Source organism: Phyllostomus hastatus, unplaced genomic scaffold (genome assembly GCF_019186645.2).
Source record: "Phyllostomus hastatus isolate PE091 unplaced genomic scaffold, TTU_PhHast_1.1 phas_scaffold_12, whole genome shotgun sequence".
NCBI classification, from domain to species: domain Eukaryota; kingdom Metazoa; phylum Chordata; class Mammalia; order Chiroptera; family Phyllostomidae; genus Phyllostomus; species Phyllostomus hastatus.
Genome location: NW_025334007.1, coordinates 15230127 through 15257848, shown reverse-complemented (window position 1 = coordinate 15257848; position 27722 = coordinate 15230127). Strand labels below are relative to the sequence as shown.

Sequence of the window (27722 nt, the reverse complement as noted above, 5' to 3'; positions counted from 1 at the left end):
TTAATCCTAGGGAGTTTGATGATAGAATACTAATATGTTCTGTTCTCAATCTTGCTCTATTTATCATTCTTATCAATAAACTGATGGAATTTTCCAAGTAAATTCTTAAAGTTGTGGCTATGTTGAGGAATATAAAATACAAACTCAGGACCCCCCAATTTGGGGGGGGGAGGTTATTTTTTAACAGTGTAGAGCAATGACCTGAATCTAACAAGATGGAATTCAATTTGACTTCTATTCACTAACTCAAATGTGCTCATTCAAAGAGGCCATTGTACAAAAGGCTGTTGGTTTGACAGCCACAAGTATGGAAAGGGTGTTGGGTGAAGAGTAAGCTCAGTATATGTCATCGATTGGATGAGGCCATTGGAGAAGTGATCAGGAACTTGGCTCATGTTAACTGAATTATGGGCCATGAAAATTAGAAGTGATTGTGATCCAGGCTACCCCGTGCCTCTCACTTCCATCATTGCTACAACTTCCCAAAAGGTCCTCTGCCTACTTTCCTGCCCTGGGTCAACCCATCCTCTTCAACACTGTCACTGGGTTGATTTTGCTAAAATTCTCATTGGTGCCGTCACTCTCCTGCTTGAACCAGTTAAGTGATTTCATTTTGCCCTTAGCATCACATCTAAGCTCTGAGACAACGTTTATAAAGTCCCCTGTGAGTTTCTCTAGCTTCCTCACTCATAACTACCCAGCTCCTTCCCATTATGTCCCCACAATGCTGAACTTCTTCCAGCATCCCAACATGCTTTGTTCTCTCATCTCCAGTGGTGAGCACTCACTTTTCACTTGCTCAGAGCACTTCTCTCTTTCCTCACTACTCTTCCCACCCTCAGCACTCAATGTGCACCAGCTGAGTCCCTCCTCAGGAATTACCTCCGGCAGAAAGAAGCCACCTCACCCAAAGTCACATTCCCTCCCCAAACCTGCCCATATTCAATGAATGATCAACCCACAGGACTCGGCCTCTTTACCTCGATTTGAAACATTCTGTCAAGGACTATCCCAGCTTCAGCTCCCCATAGGATTGGCTGGCACATCTTAGCAACTGCAACACAGTTCAACTTCTCCTTCTGCCCAGTCTTGATTTCCTTTCACATTTTAATGCATTGTACCTGGATGCAAACCTCCTGAGTATATCTCTCAGAGGCTGTGTACCAGGGAAATGACTACAACAGCCTTTAAGCTCCATGTGTATTACCTTCCACAATAACTTTCTAATACTATTTAAAAATGACTCACATGAAGAAAGAATTATATTTGTTTTACATGAGTCTATAGAGTAAAACCTGAACTAACAAGTTGATGTTCTAGAGGTAGGCTGTCCAACACGGTAATACAGGCTATATCGAGCATGAATGGCAAGTCCAAATTGAGATGCGCTGTAAGTATAAAATATGAACTGGAGTTCAAAGACTTAGGACAACAATTCAGGATATCTAGTTAATAAATTTTATATTGGTTGCATGCATGTTAAAATGATACAATTTTTGATGTTGGATTAAATGAAATATATGAAAATTCATCTCACCTGTTTTTTTTTTACCTTTTTAATGCAAGTACTATAAAATGTAACTTATATATGTGACTCTCAGTGTAATTCCATTAGACATTACTGCTCTGGAGAGAGAGATTTAGGTTTTACTAGCAACAGGAGTGTGGCCAGGGTAACTGGGCTGTCTTGGTGGGCGGTGAGTTTCCCCATGACTAATATATAGTCTAGCAGAGGATGGCTCAACACTTGCTGGGAAGGATGTAGATAGCACTCAAGATCTTCAAGAGCATTTAAACTACATGAACATTATAGTTCCCTTAAAACCTGGGTTGAACTTTCATGGTGAGAGACAGAAATATAGAAAGTAGGATGTCACTTATGGTTTCTAGGGACTGATTCCTTAGAGTTGAATCCTTACTAGTCTTCCTTGTAAATCATAGTCTAAAATAAGCAAGGTGCAAATTGCATGATTCCTTGTAATTTTTTCAGTGGAATCATATCAAGTTCTTTGGAAAAATAAGCAAAAATCCATTTATCTTCAGCCCAATGTTCATCACCAGAAATCATGACATTATGAGTTATGAGCTGTGGTGGTTGCCTGTCTCATTTGGTTCCCAACTCCCTTAACCCAATAGCTGCATTTTGCTTTTAGTTTGCCCTAGTTTCAGAAAAAGATTCCTCTTATTCCTCCCGTTTTTCAAATTATTGAGGGTTTTTTTACATGATAATTAAAAGAAACCAAGAAACCCAAAATTACTTTATGTTCTGGTGAGACTTCTATGCAAATAAATTAGTAAAATGTGATTGCTTAAGTGTTTCATTAAATGTTATCATCCCCTTTCAAATTCAATGTTTTGGGATGCTCTAATTGCTCTGGGATTTTCTTTGATATTAAAAAGCAGATGATGCATTGGTGGGTTTACTGTATAGTAATAGCACAGAGGGTTCTGGAATCTCACTGCTTGTATCACTTTTAACTGGGTGACCCTGAGAAAATTACTAGATATCGTGGTGTGTCCACTTTGTAATTGTAAAAAAAAAGGATAATAATAGTACATTATAGAATTATTGTGAGGATATAATGAATTAATTGAGTTAATACATATTAAAGGCTTACAACATTGCCTGGTCATAGGAAGCACTCAACAAATGTTAGTTGCTATTATTGTTATTTTTATTATCACTATTATTCTTTTATACTACTATCATTACCTTCCATTCCAGCAAGTGGATTTTCCTCTTGTAAAACACATTTACATTTATTGCTATCCCACAGCATGTCAATAGGACAGAGTTTCTTGGCATGGGAACAGCTAGGAAAAGAAAGAAACCCAATTTAAAAGCTTTCAAAGGCATCATATCTTTAGAACAGTTTTTAAATGTAGAATAAATTACTGAGTAGAAAATAGTTGAGTTTTAAAGAGCTTAATTCATATTTATGAACTGCATGTTATTAGATAGAAATTCTATAATTACAAATATTCTATTTAGAAAACTTTGGAAATGAAACTGTAATTTTGGTTAGTTATAATCTTTTTAAGAAGACTGGTGTCAAAACGATGCAAATTAGCTGTCAACAGAGCTTATTTACTGAAAGTAGATATTGTTATAACATAGCCTTTAAGCACTATCTTCTTTAATATAGAGCTAAGAACATTGGCCAGGGCAGTAGGAACACCTTGTGGATAAATGTTACTTATATATGAGCTTTCTCTTCTGTTTAAGGGAGGTAGAGGTATCTTCTTGGCTCAATGTTAACTAACGTATAACCACCAGCTTACTCCATCAATTGCCACAGACGTATGCACTAACTGCTTTACCTTTGCTGGATATAAATATGCAACTTAGTTATTTTATAATTTGACCTTTATTTGTTTCTCAATCCTTTTGTTCCAAATCCATGATTCCTATCTTTGATTTCAGAACACTTCAGGGTGTTATAATTCGTGTCCTAAAGAATCACAAAATACTCCTAAGAAAATTTCAAAGCCAAATTAATTTGAAGTCATTTCCATTTAAAATAAGAATTTTCCATTTGGTAATCTCAAGAGGAAGGGTTAGATAATCTGCAAACTCAGATGCAGAGAGTTTTGCCACTCCTCAAAGACTCGGGGAACCTTTGCCCCACCCATCACTTTGGGACTGAAGTGCATAAACAGCCTAGAATAAGTTTTATTTAATATTTGCTCTGGAATAAGGGAACATCTGCCAAACTTAAGGCTGGGATAAAGTTTTACAGCTGCATTAGAGTATGTGTATTAAGAACAAAGGTGTCCATAAGCAGACGTGCTGAGTTCATAACCACTGAGATTTTTGGTCCTACTGCAATATACATCTAACACCTAATAAAAAATGTATTTGCCAGTTATTACTAGTAGATCTGGATTAGAAGCTAAGAGATGAAGAACATGAAGAGAAAGCGATGATTCTGTAATTAATGAAGTATTACACATACGCACAGCTTTGGCAAAGGCAAGAACAAGTATTAATCAAATATAAGAAGTGCTTACCGATCTTCTTCGGGGACCTGGATGGATCTCCTGATAATGGGGTATGGATGGCTGGGAGCCATTGAGAAGCACTTACAACCTGTATGGTTGGCAACTTTAACAGGCACTAATTCAGGTACTGATGTCAACGGCACTGATATTTCAAAGAGCTAGAGTGGAGAAAAATAACCATAATACATATATACTTAAAATAATAATTTCTGCAGTCTAGATTTTTGTCTTTGTCCTTTATGGTAGTGACTTTAGTAAAGTTTTCCATCAAGAATAGAATTAATAAGGATAAAGACTGACATGGTGGAATGAATGCTGGGCTGTGAGTCAGGAGACCAGGGGCGTATCTAACTTTACCAAGTATTTAAGCTCAGTTAAATCTCGTAATGTGTGTCACTGGTACCCTTTTCAAATGACACGGTTAGTCCCTGTTCCTGCTTTAAATTTGACTGTAAATAGTAAGGATAAAATAAAAGTATACCTATGACATTTCTTTGAGACCACGGTGAGTAGATTATTGTTCAAAACAATTTATTTATCTCTTCTCATACTGCCTCCATTGAAAGAACATAGTTTCCTGTTCTTTGACTTTGGAGTTGGCCATGTGACTTGCTTTAGTCAACAGGATGGTAGCAGACATGACACAACTACAAGCTTGAACTGTACATGCTTTATAGGGCTTGTTCTGCCATGTGTATGTTGTAGCCATAAGAAGACCATGACCAGGCAGGCTTGCTAGTCCAAGGAATTAGAGACACAGGGAACAGACTTGGACTCAACCTGTAGCTTGGAGTCAAGCCCAGTGGAGCCCACTCTAAACTAATGAAATGTCAGATATATGAGTGAGAGTAAGTCTCTGTGGTTTGAAGCCCCTGAGTGTTAAAATATTTAATATGCAGCATAACATAGTGATAACTGACTCATACATGATCATCACACTCAACCACTTAATTATAGGTAACATGAATGTCATTCTTTCTATGTTTCTATATGCTAAGCCTTGTTATATCAATTCATTTACCCCTTATAACAATATTATATGGTGTGTTTTTTATTACCCTCACTGTCTGTCTACAGGTGAAGAAACAGATGTACAGAGAGGTTATATAACTTGCCTAAGGCCACATAACTATTGACTGAAAGAGTTGGAATTTGAACCCAGGCAGTCTACTTTAGAGCCAGAGGAAATACTCTTAAGGATGTACCTTATTATTTTTTGGAATGAAATTGCTATGAGCAGAAGAAGCAAAGTGGGATCTTGGCAAGTAGAATTTAGAAAAATGTCAATTACTTTGTTTCTAGAGTTGTTCTATGATATATAGATGAATTTGAACTTGACTTTAATGCTCTGTCCATTCAATCACCATTCCATGTAGTCCTTGCTACATAGAGTATTCATTTATTCACTTTGTTTCTAAGACATATTTCATCAAATAGTCCATAACTTTGGGATGAGGGGTAGTTTTTTTAATGTTCAAATGTGCATATTTGGAAAGAACAACTGCTGCACACATACACTTAAGTGCATTCTTTAAAGCTAATCATTTGTTGAGTAGAGCAGTCAAAATAAAGTACTTGACTATCTATTAAGTGGAAACAATCCATTAAACATTAAAGTTGTGTTTATTCTGACCTTTCAATATGTAATGGAACTTCCATGATAAGTAAGAGAGTGTTTTTAGACTGTTTACTTTGCATAAACTTCATCGTCTTGCAAAATTTTTCAGCTATGCTCTTGGGAATAACATGGTCATGAAGTAAAGCCTTTTACATTATACATGCTTTGTTTCTGCTGACAGTTGGTGCTTAGCCATACTTATGTTATTTTTGACCTGATTGTCAAATAGTAGAGATCAGAATTTACAAGTTCCAAGACTCTCTAAAAGAATTTAGAAAAAGAAGCTCCACAGTTTAAGGGATATTTTAGGGGACTGGGGGAACAAAATTAAGAATAAGTTAACCTATTGCCAAAAAAATCAGCTTTCCATTCTTTACATCCAATTAAGATAATTACTTAATATGAATATAATTTGTGTGTATGTAATTTTATTGTACCACTATTATATAATATTGTGCATATGTATAGAGAAGAATAAACTATGTAGGCAAACATGATAATGAAATTAATATATCAAAATTCATAAGGATTTTGCAACATGGAATGTAGTTTGATGGACAGATTTTTAGTATGCTTTCCTAAGTTTGTTATTATTGCTCTCTTGTGCCACAATTATTTTATTTCACAACAATATGGTAGCAATAAAAAGAAAAACTTATCTAATGAGCAAAAAGGATTTTATAAGATGGAGAGGAAGAATTATTTCTTTCGTGGAGACTGCAGAATCATTTTCAAAGGTCTTTTGTACTACATATTCTCCGTTTGCTCCTGCAGAGAGGCCATCCTCTCTCCTTCCCTACTGAGCTCTGTGTCCCAAGATGCTGACCTCTATGGACAACATCTGTGGGCCCTATTGTTTCCTTCACCCCCTCCCCCCAGTCCTTGCCAGGTTAAGGGTTGACAAGTGGCTGCCATTACTCCAGCCAGTCCTGCAGCCCTCTTTTCCACCTTCTCTCTGGGTCCCATACCTGCTCCATCCCCTTACCTCTTCAGTCCAAGGATGGGAACAGCTCCCTGTTTTTGCTATAGCTCTGGGTACCACATCAGTTTTTCCTCCTTTACTCTAAACCAGCCCACCCACTTCATTAAACTTCTCAATTACTTCATGTGAACAACACAGAACCTAACTAATGCATAAGGCAGTGCAACTGTCGTCATTCCTTTTAACATCTGTTCCAGTAACTTCCATATGATTTCCTGATTCTTGGTATTATAGCGTCAGAGAGACAATAACTGATAAAAATTTAGGCTCTGGATTCTTACAGACCTGGACTTGAAGCCCAGCTCTGCCATAAGTTACTTTTCTGAGCCTCAGTTCTCTCATCTATAAAGGAGGATAAGACACCCTTTCTGCATGTTTCAGGGATTAAATGAGGTGAGGCACATAAAGCACTTAGCACAGTGCTTGGCAACAAGCTTAGCTGCAGCTGTCAACACTGTCATCATCAGGGCTTGGCAGAGGGCATGCCTGCTGATGTCCTCATACCTGTTTGGAAACATATGAGGTGCTCGTGTTCATGCAGATGACGCTCTCTTCATTGCAACAGCCGCCACACCGGAACACGTTCACACAAGGAGGCTTGAAGAACCTGTTGGTGCTACTCCCCAGCTCGCTAGCGACCTCCACGCACGTCTCTCTAGGGCTGCACTGGGTTCTTTGCCATTCCTCATCTATAACTGCAGAGAGGAAGCTCATTGGGGCCAGTAGAAGAAACAGCCCTGACATGCCAACGTGAGCCAGGGTTATGCTGGACATAGTCGTTTTCACATTTGCAGTGCTTGTTTATTTTACTAGATGGATATTTTTGTCGGTCCTTTAACCACAGATTCATAAAAATGAAAAACAAAAGTTGTGTTCCTTCCCACTTACACAAAATTTTTTATCTTTGTAGAATATAATTTTTTTTCTTTGCTGAAGAACACCATATCCAATATATAACCACACTGGGTACATCTGGAGAAGCTGGCTAATAAGGAAGTAAATGGAAACATCTAAAGAAATAAACATGTGTTATTTATTAAGTAATTTACATGATAGAGCTGAATAGCATTTCTTCTTGAAGCCAGGAGTGGTTAGGTTTTAGCACCATTGAGGAATACATTTTTGTTGGTTGCTTACATATCTATGGTAAGATTCAAACCTGGCAAACACACAAATGGAAATTTAAGTGGAGGTAATCTTTCCCCAAGTGGGTTTTCTCATTTGCAAGTGCCTGATACTCCTGTTTACATAAAATGATGAAATAAACCAGTTCCTTTGATGAGAGGAACAGTATTCTGGCCATTCTAGCAAATTTGAGAAAAACAGGAAAAAGAGACAAGCCTCTGGGAATAAAAAGATTACATTCAACCTCATAAAACAGTACTTGCTTTTCTCTCACAGTTTACTTTTAAATAAGATGTGACACTTTGATGTTTAATGTTGCATGCCTGTTCTATGGATGTTTTGGGAAATGATTCAACTTTATGATAAAGACAACATTTAAAGACATTCTTTTAGGTTGCCATGTGACTGTAGCATTTATTATATGTTGAGGGAAGTGGTGAAAACCTCCTATGGTTGGCAGCTTCTAAACTGACCCCGAGTGCCCACCTCCTGGTGTTCACACCCTTGTGTAATTGCCTCTTCTGTGTGTGAGCAGGACTTGTGAATCAATTCTTAGGAAGAAAATACAGCAAGTGATGGGATGTCACTTCCATTTAGGTTAAAAGGCTGACTTCTGTGTCTGTCTCTTGCTGGCACTCTCTCTTTCTCTTGCCTTCTCGGCTTGTAGGCTTTGTTGAAGCAAGCTGCAATATTGGAAAGGTTAGAAAAGGTTGAAGGTGGGCTCTGGCCAACAGCCAGTGAGAAACTGGGACCCTCAGTCCAACAGCCTGTGAGGGACTGAGTCCTGCCAACAACCATTGTGTAAATTTAAAGACACATCTTGCACCAGCTGAACCTTGAGATGTTACCTGTGGCCCAACCTGCCACCTTGACTGCAGCCTCTGGAGGGGCTCAAAAGGAGAGATGCCCATCTAGGCTATGTGTGCATTTATGACCCACAGAAACTGTGAGATTAAAAAAATGTTGTTTTAAGCAGCCAAGTTGTAGGGTGTTAGGCAGCAATAGATAAACTCTTCTCCATTTTTTACCCCATCTTCAAATATTTGTATTGGTCTCTTCCCAGAGTATTCTACATTCCCATATATGTGAATGTTTCCACTAGAAGAGACACAGATAACTTCTGCTTAAAGAACACAGACATAATATTATTGCTGGGGATCTGAACTTAGTCTGTAAATTATTTCCTTAAAACATCTTTCCATATTCTTTTTCCCTCTTAATCTCAATTTTCCTCCTATGATGCTTCTTCACTCACTGTAAACACAAAATACAAGATGTTTGGCCAGCTGAGAAGCATTGCGTATACTAGAAAATTTACATAAACTCTGCCTTTTTCATAATGAAATCTTTTATCCTAAGAAAGCTTTTCAAATTTCTGATTTTTAATATTTATATAAACAGCCAGAAGACTGTAAACATGAGAGACAAATTATCCAATTAGGTGTTGATGTGGGTATCACTTAATTCACTATTATTAATCACAAATCTTGGAAAAAAACAAGTAATGAAATTATAAAGACATTCCTTGTTTGAAATTCTACTTATATATTGTTTTCCATTGGCTTTTTTATAAATCTAAGTTTTGAAAGTTAGAATGGCAAGATTTGAATCAAAATTGTGTGGAGCTGTGGCCAATGCCACCGAGTAAAGGCTCCATAACCCTATTATCTTTACTCCTGCCCAGCAGGATGCTCTGCCTCCAAGATTACCCTGAAATCCGTGAGGGAGAGTTGCTAACTGATTACAATTGATGTATCACGCCCATTTGATTATGTACTGCTTCTAACTTACTAAAAACTTTAGATGATCCCCTGCATAATAAAACATTTTAGAGTTTTTGGGTTTTTAAAATAGTTTTACACTTTTTATGGTTTCCTCCTTAAAAAATATCACTGTCACTGACTTTTTTAAATCACCTAATCTTGGTTTTATGGTAATGCTTGTCAACTCCATCCTGACAGATGTCTCCAGGCTCTCCTCAAGCCTTTATACAGGTAACCTGGTTAAGGCCTTGGATCTCAGGTGAGGTTTGACCTCATAAAGTCCATGCAAATTTACTACAGAGAAACAACTAGAGCTTCAAACCTCTGACTAAAGTGGGTTGTAGGCCATGGTTTCAATGATTTCAACGCATTTAGACACACACAATCCTACAAGCACAAAGAATCCTCTATGCACTCATGCCCATGGTGCAGCCGAGGGATTTATCCCTGCTCACACACAGCTGTTCCCACAGCCAACAACAGCGACCTGTGCAAACTGCATCATCCTTTTAGAAATGGCAAAAATGAAGATAACTCTAGAAAGAAAGGAAAGAATAATTCTGGCTTAGTGGTCAGTTTGAATTATTGAGTAGATATGATCCATTATCAGGTAATCATATCTTCAGCAAATCTAAAATGCTAGGCCAACAATGCCACAGTGGCTTCTTGCATTGTTTTGACATGTCAAAAAAAAAAAGTTAAATGCCTAGTTGGAGGCCACACAATTTTTAGCTGGCAAGCATTTTATTCATTATGGCACAGTACAGACAATGGTTCTCTTGCAAAGAACCAACATGCCTTACAGGGAACAAACATTCCCTTTATTTCAAATTAAGTTATTTTATAGTCTGAAGTTTAGATTATTTCATCAAGGTGTCCAACCTTTTGGTGTGTCTGCACCACATTGGAAGAAGAGTTGTCTTGGGTCACACATTAAATCCATTGTGACACATAATCACAAAAAAATCTCATCATGTTTTAAGTAAATTCATGATTTTGCACTGGGCAGCATTCATAGTTATCCTGGGATGCATGCAGCCCATGGGCCACAGATTGGACACCTTTGGAAGAATCCCCCCTCCATTATTCTCCTAGTAATATCAATATGCCTTATTACAACTCAGCTTCCAACTTCTACTTCTCATTTTTTACTAAAAAATTACAGAATATTGAAAAAATAAAAAAGCTATACCTAAGCTATTAGTTTTTACTCATGTATGTATAGTAGTAGAATGCTCCTTATTGATGAATACCTAGATTATTTTATTTTTTAAGTAAACTCAATGATATGTTTTCTATTAAGCATCATCTTTCTGGGTTTGTTTTGCCCTCATGTCTTTGAGTTAAATACACTTCTATATTCTGAGGTGTTCTTTTGTATGCATTTTTAAATCTCAAAATCATATTGAATACATTTCTTTGCAGAATAGATATAGCAAACCAGGATTCTCCATGAACCCCAAAGCTATGAAATCAAAGACACCCTGTTCCTCTCTCTAATACATGCTGCCATGCTAAAACTTTTGGTGTAATTTTTACTATTTGAGAAAGAGCAAGCATTGGCCTCCACACACACACACCTACCTTTTAATGTTTCAACATCATAGAAAGTTGCCGCAAACCTGGTGGACCGATGGGACGCTGAGCGAGAATCCGGGCTAGCAAAACTTTTCAGTTTCAGTCGGCATCTCCACAGCTTCCAGTCCTCGAAGTGAGTGATTTGCAGCAGTTCTTCCAAACCAGAAGCTGCCCTGATCTGCTGTTCAGATCGTTCTAACATTGACTGCTTGAAAAAAACAACCCCCCCCCAAAAAAATACTGATTTAAAAGCAAGTTACTAAAATAAATTTTATTTTGTCTGATAACCTTCATTGCTAACACTGAAAAATGTAAACAGAGCTGAAAGGAAATTAGAGAGATGATTCAAATGTGCACCACTACCTAGGGAAGACAAACTAGTATTTTTGATTCACATTCTTCTCACATATGATTGAATCAAAGAAATTACTTATTCACCTTGGATTCTCAGAACACTTCAAAACAATGCTGGACTTCAAAATGATATATCTATGCCTTAAGCCCCAAAACCTGTAAATGTGACTTCATTTAGGAAAAGGATTTTTTGCAGATGTCATAAAGTTAAGGATCTTGAGATGAGATCCTCCTGGATTATCCGGGTGGACCCTAAATACAAAGACAAGTGTCCCTACAAGAGACAGAAGAGGGGAAGCCACAAATACAAAGGGGACGATTTTGTAAAGACAGGGGCGGAAATTATAGTAATGCAGCCACTAGCTAGGGATGGCCTGGAGCCATCAGAAGCTGAAAGAGGCAAGGAAGGATTCACTCCAAGAGCCTTTAGAGGGAGCAGAGCCCTGCCAACACCTAGATTTCAGAATTCCGGATTCCAGAACTGGAAGAGAATACATTTCTATTGTTTTAACCCACCTAGTTTATGGTAATTTGGCACCGTAGTCACAAGGAATTAATATACATTTTCAAATTGCACTATTTTTTGTGATAGGAGCCAATCATAATTGTTTTCATCTCTATTACTTGTTTGAGAAACTGACCCACAAAGTCCTGGGGACCCTGCCTACAGTCACACAAGAAAAAAAGATTTTAAGATCCTAATAACCTGAGTTTTCTCACTTCTAATCCTCTGAGCTTTTTTTCTTTTAAAACCTGTTTACTATTTCAAAGACATGGTTTTTTTTCTGATAAAATATACTTCTAGAGTTTATGTTGAAAATTTGCTTTCCACACAGTTGAACAAATTGTATTTACTGACTGAGTTTCTGGGTTTGTGAGTAAAAATACTCAGCCAATAAAAGATGTGCAGTGTGTAGCCTTAGAATTAGGGGTGTGGTTATATAAATAATGATACATGTATACAATAAAATACAATGCAAGCCTCAAAACCAATGATGTAGTTGTATATCAGGCCTGAATGAATCAGCATCAAGCATCAGTGTTTGGGGAGTAGGATTTTTTTTTTTAGATATGATGATGGATACCGATTGTTCAAATGTGGGTACTCAGAAGAGCATGGTCCAGATCATGTATGATTCAGTTATACCTCTTCTTAAATTATTTATTTATGTATAATGTGCATCATAGTTAACCATTGTTAATTAATCACATATAATTTAAAGCATATATGATATCTGGAGGGATATACGTGAAAACATAAGCAATAGTTAATTCTCTAGATAAGAGATTGTCAAACTATAGCCCCCTGGCCTGATTCAGCTGGTTGCCTGCTTGTTTTTATAAATAAATATTTATTGGAACACAGCCATGTCCATTAATTTATGTAGTGTCTTTGGCTGCCTTCCTTCTACAATGGCAGAGTTGAGAAGCTAAGACAAAGATCTGCATAGAAGTTTTAATCTGAGGCCACCCCCTTTTTAAACATTTTAATTCTTTTCTAAGTCACTCTATTTTTCATTATTCCATGCATTATATTGTCTCTAGTCTTTTTTGAAATACTTGTTAGACATATATTGGAGCCTTTCAATGATCGTATATGTCTCTTAATTGCCCTTTCATATTTATCTATTTTTTCCCTCATTTTAATGTGTTGTGGGCAAGTTAAATTCATTGCCCCAATCACCAATTCTCCAGTTGTGTGAGTCTAGAGTTTATTTTTGTAAGCTTTTAATTTCAATCATATGTCTAATTTTAAATATTTCTATTTAATTCTCTTTGTTATGTGCTTTTTGTTTCATTTCTGTTTGTGTTTCCTAATTTGTCATTTTATTTTATATGATTCCTTTCTTTATCTCTTTGATGGTCCTAAATATGCTTATTGTAAGCATTTCTTCAAAATTTTTAACTTCACATATATGATTTATATCCTGAGTATTCATTTTATTGGCTGTCTTTCTTAGTAATAATTACCTCTATGTGCCTTGAAATTTTGTTTGGTAGTTTCATCTTCATTGGGACATTCATTTTACTTTCTCACTATTCTTTCTTCATCATTTGCAAGTTCTGTGGTAGTACCCCCTGACTTGCAGGGCCCTGAGTCCAGAATCTTTTGAGTATCTGTGACATGGGGATCAGCTTAGCACAAGTTCTGGTTGCAAGGAAGGATCTGTTTCCTCCTTTGCCCCTAGTTAAGCAGTTTCACAGAAGACACAGGTCCAGGCAGCAATGAGCAGTAACTCTTCCTTGTCTTTCATGTATCTGATGTAGTGCACTCAGGAGCCCATGACCCACTGGAGCTGAACTCTTGGCGGCCTGCATCTTCCAGCTTCAGAGTTCATCAGTTCTGCAGCTTTAGCTTTATGTTTTTCTAAAACTTGTTTTTATTGACAGATAACTGACATATAACAGTATTAGTTTAAGGTATATGATGAATCTGTTGCTATTTTTCAGCTTCATGTTTTGGGTGCCATTTCTGCAAATGTTTCTACATGCAGATATTTATCATCCTTTGACCAATTTTACATTGTATCTATCATTGCTATGGATTACAAAACATCTCAAAGCAGGAACTTAGAAGGTCATCTTGCTTGCAAGTACAGATGTGAACTTGTGTTTGCATGTGTATGATTTTAATAAATGTGGGAGAATATTGAATATGTTTATGAGCTGAGGGGAATAGCGAAGAGAGAGGAAGAAAGTGAATATGTATGCAGGAGAGATAAAGCAGGGACCTAGAGGGACTAGTTTGACAGAAGTTCCAGAGATAAGTGGACATAGGATGAATGGATGAAAGGGTCACCCTCTGAAACAGGAGGCTCATAGAGAATGACATGAGTTTGTAGACAGCAGGATTGCTTGAGATCTATGATTTCTCACTTATCTATGAAGTTTGAATAAATACTATTTTCTAGGAGTGGGACGAGGAAGAAACTTGAAGAGCATAGGTAGGGTTTGTGGAATAGGCATAGAATTTAAGCAGCATTCCACAGCTTCTTCATCTAAAAAATGTGGAGAAGAAACAATAAGCAGCTCTGAAATTTAGTGGTTCTCCGTTAAGGCTCATTTGTCAACAGTCTCTCATTTCCTGATCATTCATTGCCTCTTCTGGTTGGGCAGAATAACTACTTCACATTCAATTGAATCTTCAAAGTAAAATTTTTTACAACACTGCTTCTATATGAAAGTAATGAAACCAATCAAATAGGTTTTTAAATGTTTTAAAAATTGTACTCTATTGAAATGATTTTTATTTATTCAGACAAATTTCATTCAATACCATCCATAAACACAGACTGATGTAAATAGCTTCCCAGTTCTTATGGGTTCCAAATCCAATATCAGAAATAATTTTAAACTACACAACTGTAGAACTCAAGAGACAATATCAAATCTCTGGATTGAATTAAAAGTATTGAATGGCTTGTATGACTTGCCTCATCATAAAAAATGCAAAGTTTACTTAAACTCTGAGATATTTAAGCACACTTTAAGCCTCATAATTTAAAACCTAGCATGAAAGAACTGAGAAATTGCAGGCAGTCATTTTGCTATTACAAGTGGAAGTACTGAAAATTCAACATAAGCAAAAACGTGACAACTAATTCATTGGGGGCATATACTTACAAAGAGTCAACAATGGTGGTTTGTTTCCAATAGCGTTTCTGCACTGGTTGATTTTTGTATAATTAACTTTGTTATATGCTTGGACAAGACAAAAATACAATTTAAATGTGTTATAGTCCCAAATACACATTTAAACCACTGATTTCAATGATTTCAATGACTAAACCCTTGCCAAATAAGTTGCTCATAATTTCTTCCTATTTTCTAACGGAAGAACTAATCAAAACAAAAATAATTAAAACACAGTCAGCAAGAAGAAGGAAGTGAAATAAGGTTACCAGAGCTCTGCTTTTTATTACAGCAGCATCTATTTTTGCATAATTGATCCAAGACTGTTAGCAATTTCACTTCTAAATAATAAATCCTTGTCTGATGTCTTGGTTACCACAAGCAATTTCTAAATTGTGAGGCTTAAAATCTTTATCACAGGATTTTATCATTATTTAAATGTATACTGCTTTCTGCAGTATAATATGAAGGGTAGCTATTTTTCCTTTTGTTAATGTGTAAGTTGATATAGCATTCTCCCCTGAGGAAGTGTGAGCATCACTGTAACTAAGATGATAGGCAAGATGTCTGGAAAGGTATGGTGGCTGGGTTTGTACAAGGGATTTGTAAGTGTCCATGTTGTGGGGAAATCAAAGGCCTTCTGTATCTTACTATTTGAATTCTAAATTTCCATCCCTTCTCCCCTCATCCTCTAAATATCTAGTCAAGTAACACATTCAGAGGGTAACCAAGGGCATATTGGGGGATATCAAGGAGCTCCACTGAAAAAAACAGTAGAAGGTTCATTTTGGTTGGGCATAGAGAAGGTTTAAAAATGGAGGGGCTAGCAAATAAAATTAGGAAGAGAGATGGCTGCAATGAGTTACCACTTCACCTCCACTAGGATGACTATAGACAAAAATACTAACAATACCAACTGTTGTCAGGGATGCGGAGCAATGGGAACCCTGACATTGCTGATGAGATTGTAAAATGGTGCTGTCACTTTGAAAAAGAGTTCAGCAGTTCTTTAAAGTTAAATGTAAATTTACCACATGACCAACCAATTCCATTCCTAGGTATTACCCAAGAGACAAAAAATAGATTATTCGATGCCTGGGGCTGGAGTGGGAATGAGTGTTAATTGTAAAAAAGGCATAAGGGATTGTATATGGATGATGGCTGCACAACTAGTAAGTTTGCTAAAATAATTGAATTACTTAAAACAAGTGAGTGAATTTCATAGTATGTAAATTGTACAGCAGTATAGTTGTTTAAAACAAACAGAGGAAGGATTGGAACCTTGTGGGCCAGGCTACTTGTATCCAATTAAGGAGACAATGGAAAACACTGGAGAGTTGAACAGTAAAATATTACCGAACATCCATTACATTGATTTTCTCTTTTGTTCATCTCTACTGCTTTGGCCCTAGTCCATCTGTTCCCTCTGCTTGGGATGCCCTCTACTCTCTGTGTAGCTAAACCTTTCTCAGCCAGGTGTTATTTTCTTAGGGAAACCTTCCCCACAACTCCCATCCCTGGCCAGGTCTGATCCCTCTGTCACATGGATTCCTAGCACCCTATCCTTATTTCCAGTGCTTACCAACACCAACAGTAATGATTTATTTGCTTAGTGTTTGTCTTCCCTACTGGGTTTGTAAGGGCCACTGGAGCACTAATGATGTATCTTATTCACATGGCAATCATAAGAGCTAAATAAATATGTATTAAATGTGTGAATAAGCAAATTGCTATAGACATGTTAACCCTGAGGTTATCCATTTTTTCAAATTATATCACTTATCTTTTAAGTATCTCCAGGTGTCCTCCTTCTAGGTCCAAATCAAGTATCACTTCTTCTATTAAGCATTCTATGACGTCCTTAACTTAAACGATATTATTTATGAGCAAATTGCATTCTGCTTACTAGACTGCAGTCTCTATGAGGGTAGAACACATATGTCTGGTTCATATTTTCACATAATAAATAATAAATACCTGATGAAAGGGTTTATGAATAATACATACATGAATTTGACAAACTGATTGGGCCCAGGTTTGTGGAATGTGTTTAATCTTTTGGATAGATTAGTGTTTCTCAAAACTGAACATGAATCCTAATTACCTGGTGATCTTCTTAAAACACAGATACTGATGCAGTAGGTTTAGGGTGAGACCTAGGACGTTGCCTTTCTAACAAGCTCCCAAGTGATGGTGATGCTTTTGGTTGGGAGACCATCCTTGGAGAAGTAAGATTTTGAAGCACAAATTCTCAGCCTTGGCTTCACCTTGAACCTACCTGGGGAGGAGCTTCAAACAAACACTGATGCTTGGATCCTATCCTCAGAGATTCCCAGTTTATGGGTCTGAACTGCAGCTTTGCCAAAAGATTTCTTTTTTTAATTTCCTGAACGTTAACTAGTCTTAGGGGAAGCTGGGTGAGAGATGTACAGGATTTCTCTATACTATCTTTGTAATTTTTCTGTAAATCTAAAATTAGTTCAAAATAAAAAGTTTATTTTAAAAGTCTTCCCAGGCAATTTTAATGAGAACCACTAATTTGGGGGATTGTTCATACTGGTTCAAAAACCTGGGCGAGTGCCTGAGCTACATACAAATCCATTCTGTAGGGACAAAATTGTAGATGAATGCTCAGAAATAGTCTTATTCTTTAAGCCCCTTTGAATTATACCTCACATTCAAAATACTTGCATGAGTATCTTGGTGACTGGACTTTCTAAGTGTATCCTTAACTCAAGTCATCTGATCAGTTGCTTGTGAACTAGTTCCCAACGTGTATGACTTTTTCAAGATTGAAGGCCAGGCTAAACAGCACAAGAAGCTCAGATGCCTCATCCCAGATAACAGAATAAATTGCTGCTCAAATTCCCAAGAAGCCAAAATAACCCATTTGTCAAAAATAGATTAAAAATAATAGCCACTGCTTTAACCTACTGGAATTCAAGCGGGAAGTGTAAATTATAATCCTTTTACAAGGTAGTCTATAAAATATTTGAAAGAAAATAGAAATGAGAATAGAAACATAGATGTCAAGTTGAAGGAGCATGGCTGGGAGTACATGACTGGGTTCGGATCCTGGCTCTGAGCTCTTCTCAGACCATTCCAGTCCCATGCTGTTAAGAGCCCTCATGTTCTAGATATGGAAAAGGAGACTAGCTTTGCAAAGCTCCTCACTGGACCTCTTGAGAACTGTGGCTCTGAGACTATGTTCCCAAGCGTTTTACAAACTGCTGATGTTATTTTGTCAAACTATGTTGGCAATGTCTTCAGGAAGTTTGCTCATAAGGGGTCGGGGTGAATAGAATTTGTATATTTGGAAAATGCAGAAGCTTTCGGCTTAACTATGAAGGGAATACATTTCACATAAGTTTCCCTAGATTTGCTTAGGGATTTACAAGTGTGGACTGGGGGCACAGTTCTTTGTAGTGGGTTTAGGGAGATGGATCAGGTTGCAGTATAAATAGTTCCTCTTCCCTCCACCTCCTAGCAACTTCCTTTTCTCTGGAAGAGCATTTTGCATTACATCTTTAACTTGATATTTAAGGCTTAGCCCAAACTACCAAATTCTCCCTGGGTAGGGTCCAGGTTGTACCAACAGGTCCCCAGCTGTTCTCCAGAGATATCTGCCTCTGTTCCTTTTCCCCTTTCTCACTCTTCTACCTGTCAAGGGATCCGCTCAGCTCATGTTAGTCTTGTAAGTCCAAATGGAAGTTTTCTGACTTTGCCTCCTGCTGCTCCCATGTGGAAATAACATCTCCTGAAAGGAAGCTTTGCCTGATACAATAAACCCCTCTGTTCTCTAAACAGACAACTGATTGGACAGGGGAGAGCATGGATTTGAGTGTTCAAAACTGACTATAGCACTCTGGAAAATGTATTAGCAGTTTCTTATAAAGTTCAACATACAGTCACCATATGACCCAGAAGTCCCACTTCCGGGAATTTACCCTTGGTAAATGAGGACTTAAGTTCATGGAAAAAACTTTGACATGAATGTTTATAGTTTGGAAACAACCCACATGTCATTTAGTGGGTGAATGGTTAAGCAAACTGAGCTGGGTATCCATTCCATGTAATACCACTCAGTAATAAAAAGGCATGAACTGGGGTACACGTAGCAACTTGAATGGGTCTCAAAGGCATTGGGAGTGAAAGAAATCAATCTTGAAAGATTACATACTGTACAATTCCATTTATGACAGTCTCAAAAAACCAAAACAATAGTGATGGAGAACAGATCAGAGGTTGGGGGAGGGTGTGACTATAAAAAGGTAGCATAAATGAAAATTTTCTCTATTCTGATTGCAGTGGTGATTACACAAATCTATACATGTGTTAAAATTCAGAGAACTGCACATCAAAATGGAATCATGTTGATTTTACTACATAGTAGCTTAAAAGTATAAACTAAACTGGTTGATCCAGGCACTGCTCCTTTTTAGCTATTTGACTGGGGGTAATTGTTGAACGCCCTTAAGCTTTGGTTTCCTTGTTTAGAGATGGCAGTGCAAATAATACTCACCTCATAAAGCTGATGTGGAGATTATCCGAGGTCATATGTGGGAAATAGGTACAGAGTAGGCACTCAATAAAGTTCATTTTTTTTTTTTCCTTTCTCAAGGGGCAGGGCATCTGGTCCTGTGCTGGGGTTTATAGGTCTCTGTTTAATGGCCCTTGATTTTCCTTAGTAACCAGGGAGGTGAGTTTGAAAAGAGCAAGATGGGGCAACTCCAATCAGGGTAAATAAAATTAAAAAGAGAAAAACTTCTCCAGGGTAAATCAAGGGCACACCTTTTCTTTTTTTTCTTTCTTTTCTCTTCTTTTTTTTTCTTTTCTCTTTTCTTTTCAAAAACATTTCTTGGGGGTATTTTAAAATAAAAAGGCCAATTTTAAAGTATCTGCTCAGGCTTTATGTATATTTTTATAGATGGATGACCAAAAAAAATACCCACTTTTAAAATTTTTTTTAAATTTTTATTTATTTATTTTTAAAGATTTTATTTATTTATTTTTAGAGAGGGAAGGGAGGGAGAAAGAGAGAAACATCAATGTGCGGTTGCTGGGGGCCATGGCCTGCAACCCAAGCATGTGCCCTGACTGGGAATCGAACCTGTGATGCTTTGGTTTGCAGCCCCCTCTCCATCCACTGAGCTATGCCAGCCAGGAAAAAAATACCCACTTTTTAAACCTCTGTGTTTTATTAGGACCTAGCCTTACTCATAATAGATGGTACCTAACAGTACAGGGCATCCCAATCTTGGGCACTTGTTAGTAATGACTGTTGTGGCTACAGCTGCTTTGGATGCTCAGCTGGAACCACCAAAAGGCCTGGTCCTGCTTCTCTGAAATCCAGAAACCTGGCCATTTGGTGGGGGTGTGGAGTGCCTCATACTACCAGCAGCTCTTTTACTTATGCAGTTCTGTATTTAAATGCACATGTATGAGAAACCCAGAGTGCTTAATTAAACTTACACTAAGGAAAGGAACTACAAATGCAGGGAAAGTGTGTGCCTGTGTGTGCTCACCTGTGCATGTGTTTCTCTGAGTGTGTTTGAATAGTAGCCTGGGTATTTTAAGGGATACTAGAGGGCTAAGATGCCTGGGACTTTTACAACCACCCATTTGATTACTATCATTGGTGGTTTTCTCCCCAGGCACATTGTCTAGCAAGCACTTGGGGAGATATGTATGCCCCACTTGACATGTTTTAAATCTGTGCTCTGCTCAAATGCTTTTGCTCCCATTTGATGTATCTGTGCTTAGGAAATGTGGGGGCATGTGAGTGTGGGACGGGTTTGAGTGCCAAAACTCTAAAAGAATCCTCTGAATAACCCCAAGAGTATATATGCCTGAGTTGAGATCTTTATCACTGATCTCGAAGATCAAGGGTCCAATGTCTAAGGTAACAACCCAAAGCCTTTATGGTAAGTAGGTTATTGTTAAAAACAATTTCAGTGCCTCCCCCACATCTCTCCCCACCAAGGAAAGAGTCTTATTTCTCAGCCCCATTGATGCTGAGACATATGACCTGCTTTGAGAAATAGGATGTTACAAGAGATGATACAAGCAGAGGACTGAAATGTAGTTATGATTGCACAGTTCTCCTACAGTTCCACCATCACTACAAGCACCTGTCCATGCTAACCCACTTATCCAAGGAGGAGGAGAGACATGTGGAGCAGATCCACACTCAACCTATGGCTTGACTCTTGACTCCCAGCCAAGTCACAGAAACGTAAGTGACAATAGATTTATGATGTTTGAAGCCACTGAAATTTGGACTGGTTTTTTACACACCATTTTTGCCGCAATAATTAACTCCTACAGTCCTATTTCAACCTCAGTATAACATAATCCATTGGATGGGCAGAGGATGTTTATGAAAAAACCTCTCCATCCATTGTACAAGGCTGTCCTGCTGTGTTGCCCCTTTCACCTTTCTTCCTAAACATGCATCGGTCCCATGTCAACACCCACTGCCCTCCTTCTCTTCCTGATCAACATCCTCTGCATTATCTAAGATGCACAGGGATCCTGAGTCTTGCTGAGACAGTGTACTCATGAACCAAGCACACCATCACAAAGCCTGCTTTTACTTTTTCATCCCAATCTGTTCTTTGGGGGGAGTCTCTAAGATAAACTCAGGGTATTAATTTAACCAAAATTACACTCTTCCTAATTCTTACCAGAGTGAAACAGTATGCAACAGTGGAATATCTGCCATAGCACTATTCAATACATGACATGTTTCTCTCTCCAGAAACACTTTTAGCCAAATCTAGATTTCAGGAAACCAATACTTTTCTCCATGTGAGTGTTATAATTATTAGGTAACAATGAGTGACAAGAGGAGGCTCATTATTAAAAATTACAGTGTTAAAGTTTTGGGTATTAAAACTATCCTTCCTATAGGTCAAAGTGAACTCTATGGCTGTTGGTAAGACACACAAATAACTGAGACCTCTTCACTTTATAAAAAAAAAATATCACTTCCACTCATGTGTCTGGCACATACAAGACATTCCAGAAATGTTTACTGAACTGAATGTACAGCTTTCCTTTTTCAAGGAGAAGGAGCCTCCTGAGCAGCAGAAATAACCCTGAGTGTCTTCCTTCAGCATTTCTACCCCAGAGTTCCAGATCTTATTAAGTTCTACATGGAAGCATCCTATGTATCCAAATACTATATTTTCACTTCACAAACTGTATTTACAAACCTGTCCCAAGGGGATTCCATAATGGAAGCTGTTCAATATTCAGCTTTACTGTTATTTTTTCTAGAGCTCTTAGGGGTCTAGAGTAAATATTCATCCACAAGTTGAAATCAGGTTTTTAATTTAAAAAATAAGTCATACCAAGAAGTACTATATTCAAGATATAAGATGCAGGTGGTATCCTGAATACCAATAATATGCTATACTGATATAAAAACTTCAACCACTAGTTAAAAGTGAGTAGCCAGGATAGACTAGGTCTGTGTATAGAAGCATGTAATTCAAAACATTAAACTGTAAAGTAATAAATGAAGAAGAAGTTAATGGAAAGCATTTTAAATGTCTTATGCCAAGAGTTGTACCTGATAGAAAAGTGGACAAGAGCTTGTTGGGCCATATGACTAACAACAAAGTCAGTGGACCTTCTTGTGCATTAGTTTGAAAGTGGAAATAGGGAGGGAAGTGGGGCAGGTCTGCTTCCTGGAGTTAAATATGGAAGGTGTACCTCAGTCCTTTTTATTCCATTCACTTTAGAGACAATTTTGGAAGAAGGCAAGTGACACAAAAATTATGAAGTCTTGTCAGCCACCTGACTTTCTCATGAAAGTTAGTTATCTTACATTGCTGTAGATCTCAGACTTATTACAGTCTTACACAGAGTCTGAATGAATTCAACATGCAGCAATATTCTTCCACCACTGAAGTTAAGGAAGAGGAGGCTAAAAGGAAGTATGAGGTAGAAGGGAACACATTTTGCCAAAAAAGAGTTGGGAAAGCATACCATGACCCGGAATTATTCATTTACCACTCCACTGATATGTCTGCATCAGTGACTTGGAAAAGATTTATGGAGGATGGCTTCCCTTAGTAGTTTATCAAATAAACCAGAAATAGTGTTGACCAGAAGATCAATGTGAGCAACAAGACAGTGAGGTTGCAGGTACTTATTTACCAAATGCCCAGAATGTCTATACTATTATACTCAGGATTGTCACATGCAGATGTGAGTCTACGTAGATGGAGCTTCCTAGAGTTGTGCAGTGCATAACCTGTGCAACTTTATATGACTATCCTACCTGTATTTAAAAAAGCTGAAGAAAATAAACACAGAAATAGACCCCACATCTAGATGGTTAATCTGATTATATTGTTGAGTCAAAAATAGGCATTGGGTTAACCTTATTTCTAGAAGAAAATGTACTCTACTTAGACTGGGAAACTTAGCAGCTAAACAGTAAATACAGTACATTTGAGATGAGATTGTCAAACATATTTATCTCAATTCACAAATTCCATGCATTGCTTACTCCAAACAGCCATCTTAAGTATAAGTGGCAAGATTAATGAAATTGGGGTGTATTATACTCAAATGGTATTAAGCACAATTATCCAAGGTATTAGTAGCTGTTTGCATGGTTGCTATGGAAAAAATGTTCACAGACTTATGTAACTATAGCAGAGGCAACTCTAATCTAAACTGAAATGGGGAGCACTGGGGAGGTGGGAAGGGCTAGGGGGAAAAGGCAGAAAACTGTACTTGAACAACAATAAAAATGTTAAAAAATAAACTGAAAAAAAAAACAAAACCCCAGGAAAATGTTCAAGGCTAGAAAGTGAGAACAGCCCTGGTGGTGTGGCTCAGTGGATTGAGTGCCAGCCTATGAACCAAAGGGTCACCTGTTCAATTCCTGTTCAGGGTACGTACCTGGGTTGTGGGCCAGGTCCCCAGTAGGGGGCATGCGAGGGGCAATCATACACTGATGTTTCTTTCCCTTTCTTTCTCCCGCCCCCTCTCTCTAAAAATAAATAAATAAAATCTTAAAAAAAATTAAAAAACAAAAGAAAGTGAGAACAATGGGGGAAAGGCAATCAAGGGATAGAACTGGCACCACAGTGCATTCTGGAAAAAAGGTTGTTAGAAGAGAGGAGGGTAGAGAGAAGAACCTTCTCATGGACCTACTATTGAGAAGGATCCTGAAAATGTCTTATACTAAATAAAACATATTCATCTCAAAAGGCAAAAATAAAATTCATATCCTAGTGTCTAAACCAGTTAAACCTTTTAGCTGAATATGCTTTCCTACTAAATTTTAACAAGAGCAACATGAACACTAAGAAACAAATTTCTTCTTAGATTTCTTCTTAAGAAAAAGTTGGAGGGAGAGGAAAAGTCTTATAATCAATATGATAAACTTCCTTATTAACCCTTCCTCACCACTTTGCCACATCTATACCGAAACTTCTGTTTAACTATATAGGCAACCTTTCCTTCGCATCAGAAATATTTAATTTAGCTGGGGATTGGGTGGATATAAGCTGAGTATATGTAGCTTTACTTTTTAAGGGAAATTCTAATATATATGAAGGAAATCACTAATATTTTTAAGCATACCATGCTGTGTCTCCCCTGTGTAAGGACAAGTTTTCTGTCACATGTGAATTGAACTGCTTTCCTCCACTGCCCCATTAAATAAGTTTATGCATTAGCAGTAAATTTGAAACATTTAAAACCTCATTGTGCCCAGGACACCTAAAGAATTCTTGATGTCCGTGCTCTTTAAAAGAGTTGAACAACCTCAAGAATAGCACTTAATTCTAACAAATCAGTCTCTTCTTGTCCCATCAAATACATTGATGTTTTCAAAGTACAATGGAAACATCTTAAAGCTCCATGCAATAAAAGGGGAAAAAGTACAACTTCATGAACTCAGCACATCTAAACCTGAGTTTTGTGCACTTAAAAAGCTGAACAGCCTGAAAAGTCTTACTTGTTTCAAACAAGTCAGATTTTTTTCCCTCCTGTTACATAGGCTCAAAATAGATTCCTTTTCACCTGTAACCTGGCATTGAGATCCAGCATCCAGGCTGGTTGAACGGAAGCTGAAAGGGAGCTGAACAACAGTGACTTCTCCCATGTGCATCTGGAATCTGGAAAGTTAGAAAAGTGTAAACTGCTAGACAGGGTAACTCTCTACCCCTTACACAGAATTCACCCTTTACAGATATACTGTATGTCAGTTTATGTACTGTGTTTTTCTGTGCTTTATACATAATAAGATTAAGACTTTTTCAGCCCCAAGAGCCAATTTCCCCTGTTGGGGGCACTATCACCCCTAGTGAAAATGCATGACTTAATGATTGCCACAAAAACTCAAGCCCACATTTCATTGTCTGCTCACGGCCAGAAATTCCGAAATCAGTAATGATTTAGCACCACTTAAGTCAAAACAATGATATTGGAATCATTTTCAAAATCACAAGCTGAAAAAATATACTCTGTGAAATATGCAAAACTGGGTAAAATATTGTTCAGTCAGTAACATCCCAGTTAATTTTTTTTTGCATTACTCTCAGTCTATTGGGCTCTATCTAATGCTTGTCCATAGAACCAAAGATTCAAATACTGTTTAATTTTACACATTTCCAAAAGCAAAAAACCAAATGAACTTCAGAGAAAATATTTTTCCAGATAGTGGCCATGGGTAATTTGGAAAACCAGATAGAGAATTTCTGTGGAAAGCAGATAATTATCTAACTAAATTAACTAATATTTGCTGCTTACAAACAATCTGAAAATAAATGGCCCACAAATTTATGTGTGTTACAAAAACAAGTCAGAGCTTCATTGGAAAATCACTGTGCTATCCATATATACAATTGAGGGGAAGCTTCCCCATCTGCAAAGATTCCACAAAATTCATTTATGTCCTTTTTAAAAAGATTTTATTTATTTATTTCTAGAGAGGGGAAGAGAGGGAGAAAGAGAGGGAGAGAAACATCAATGTGTGGTTGCCTCTTGCACACCCCCTACTGGGGACCTGGCCTGCAACTCAGGCATGTACCCTGACTGGGAATCAAACTGGCGACCCTTTGGTTCGCAGGCCAGCACTCAATCCACTGAGCCATACCAGCCAGGGCTTATTTATGTTCTTTTACATCTTCAATATACCCCCAGCATTTTCAAACACCCATGGCAAGAATCATAAGAAGCCTAAAAAACAGAACACTCAAATGGAGGGTACAAATAAAGTCCACCGTATAAGCCAATTAAAAATATCTGTATCATATTAAAAATTGAGCTCACCTACCTTCACTGGTCCATGTTCATAACTGGAGTCTTGTACCAATTGCAGATAAGACATCATGAAAATATTCACCACTGCCCACTGTCTGTACATTTTGAACATTTTAATCCTTTGATTACCAAGTAGTTGACATCAGGCAGCTAGAGAAAACTGTTTCAAAAGGCATTCTCCAGAAGGAAATCTCGAATCCCAAGACTTCACATGGAAGAACAAATAATCAGTTGTGATCAAAATCTAATGAAACAACTTCAATTCGTTAAGGTATGTTTTTGCACAATCTCACGCAGACAGAGAGAGACGAAAAAAAAATTTAAGTGTTCTCATGATCCAAAAATACTCAGGAGGTGGACATGTTTACCACTTGCATTGAGAAAGCACTTTTAATCCACTTCATGTCCAGCAAATTTAAAAAATCTCTCCACCCTATGCCCCAGGTTCTAGCTGCTTTGTAAAGAGGTAGTGTGACCAACAATGTCTGCAGCTACAGAAAAGCTGGAACCCAAGTCCGAGATTCTTTTTTCACAAACTCACATGGAAGCTTGCAGGAGCATGTGTTTTAAATCTTACACAGATTTTGGCAGAAAATGCAGGGAAGTCTTGGCCGTAATCCTGTCACATCCCTACCAATAGCAGAGATGTTTTAAAAACGGAGTCAAACACTCAAGACTGTTATTATTTTAATGCAGATGACCTGTAACATGAAACCTCTGCACACAGGCATGACTGTGTATCAAAATTGCCATGTTCAACTGCACACATCAACTGCTGGTGACACACAGAAGCAATTAAATACACTTTAAAACCGCACACATGCACAAAAATAAGAAAATACCCCCCCACACGTAGGCAAACATATGTAAAATGGTTTTTTAACAAAAGATGAGTAACGTGAGTCACAAGGAAGAACACCGATTTTTAAAGGAGCAACAATTAGATTTATTTACACGTGCCAGGAAATATGTCATATGCATCGATATAAAAACCATGTTATCATTTTAGTGTGGAATTCTTCAGAAGCACCTGCTAAGTCCGCTTTGGAAATTGAATGCATTGACTGAATGGATGCCACAAATGGCAAAATACTGAAAGACCTGCTCTTGTGCTCAGTAGTTTCCAATCTTTGATTTCCAGGTTTTGGCTCTTTCAAACCCATTTTTTGCATTTCTGAAGTCAAGAATGGCCTGAGAAATCTCTTCATTAGTGTTCATCACGAATGGGCCTAAGGCAGAAAGAGACATTCAGATAGTTCTGAGTGATGATAACATTTTCTTTTACCACTAGAAATGGTATGTGTTTCTGGAGTTCTTAACATGAAACAAATCCAGGCCTATCTGAATAGGAAAAGGTTATTTGCACAGTGTCCAATCC

The 27722-nt window shown here is 37.6% G+C and overlaps 2 protein-coding genes across 5 annotated transcripts in view; both read right to left on the bottom strand.

Moving 5' to 3' along the window:
* The window catches only part of VEGFD (vascular endothelial growth factor D), a 30673-nt gene extending 3747 nt beyond the window's left edge, over positions 1-26926 (bottom strand). For 2 of the 3 annotated variants that reach the window (XM_045856143.1, XM_045856141.1), the window contains exons 1-5: positions 26358-26926; positions 11075-11276; positions 7107-7297; positions 4012-4160; positions 2714-2814 (exon numbers count right to left, since the gene is read on the bottom strand). In XM_045856143.1, the coding sequence (XP_045712099.1) occupies positions 2714-2814; positions 4012-4160; positions 7107-7297; positions 11075-11276; positions 26358-26456 (742 nt within the window). In that variant the 5' untranslated portion in view covers positions 26457-26926. The remainder of the gene's footprint in view (positions 1-2713; positions 2815-4011; positions 4161-7106; positions 7298-11074; positions 11277-26357) is intronic. The other variant, XM_045856142.1, reaches the window with a different exon arrangement.
* A 92-nt stretch (positions 26927-27018) lies between these two features.
* The window catches only part of PIR (pirin), an 80358-nt gene continuing 79654 nt past the window's right edge, over positions 27019-27722 (bottom strand). For both annotated transcript variants that reach the window (XM_045856144.1, XM_045856145.1), the window contains exon 10: positions 27019-27573. In XM_045856144.1, the coding sequence (XP_045712100.1) occupies positions 27458-27573 (116 nt within the window). In that variant the 3' untranslated portion in view covers positions 27019-27457. The remainder of the gene's footprint in view (positions 27574-27722) is intronic.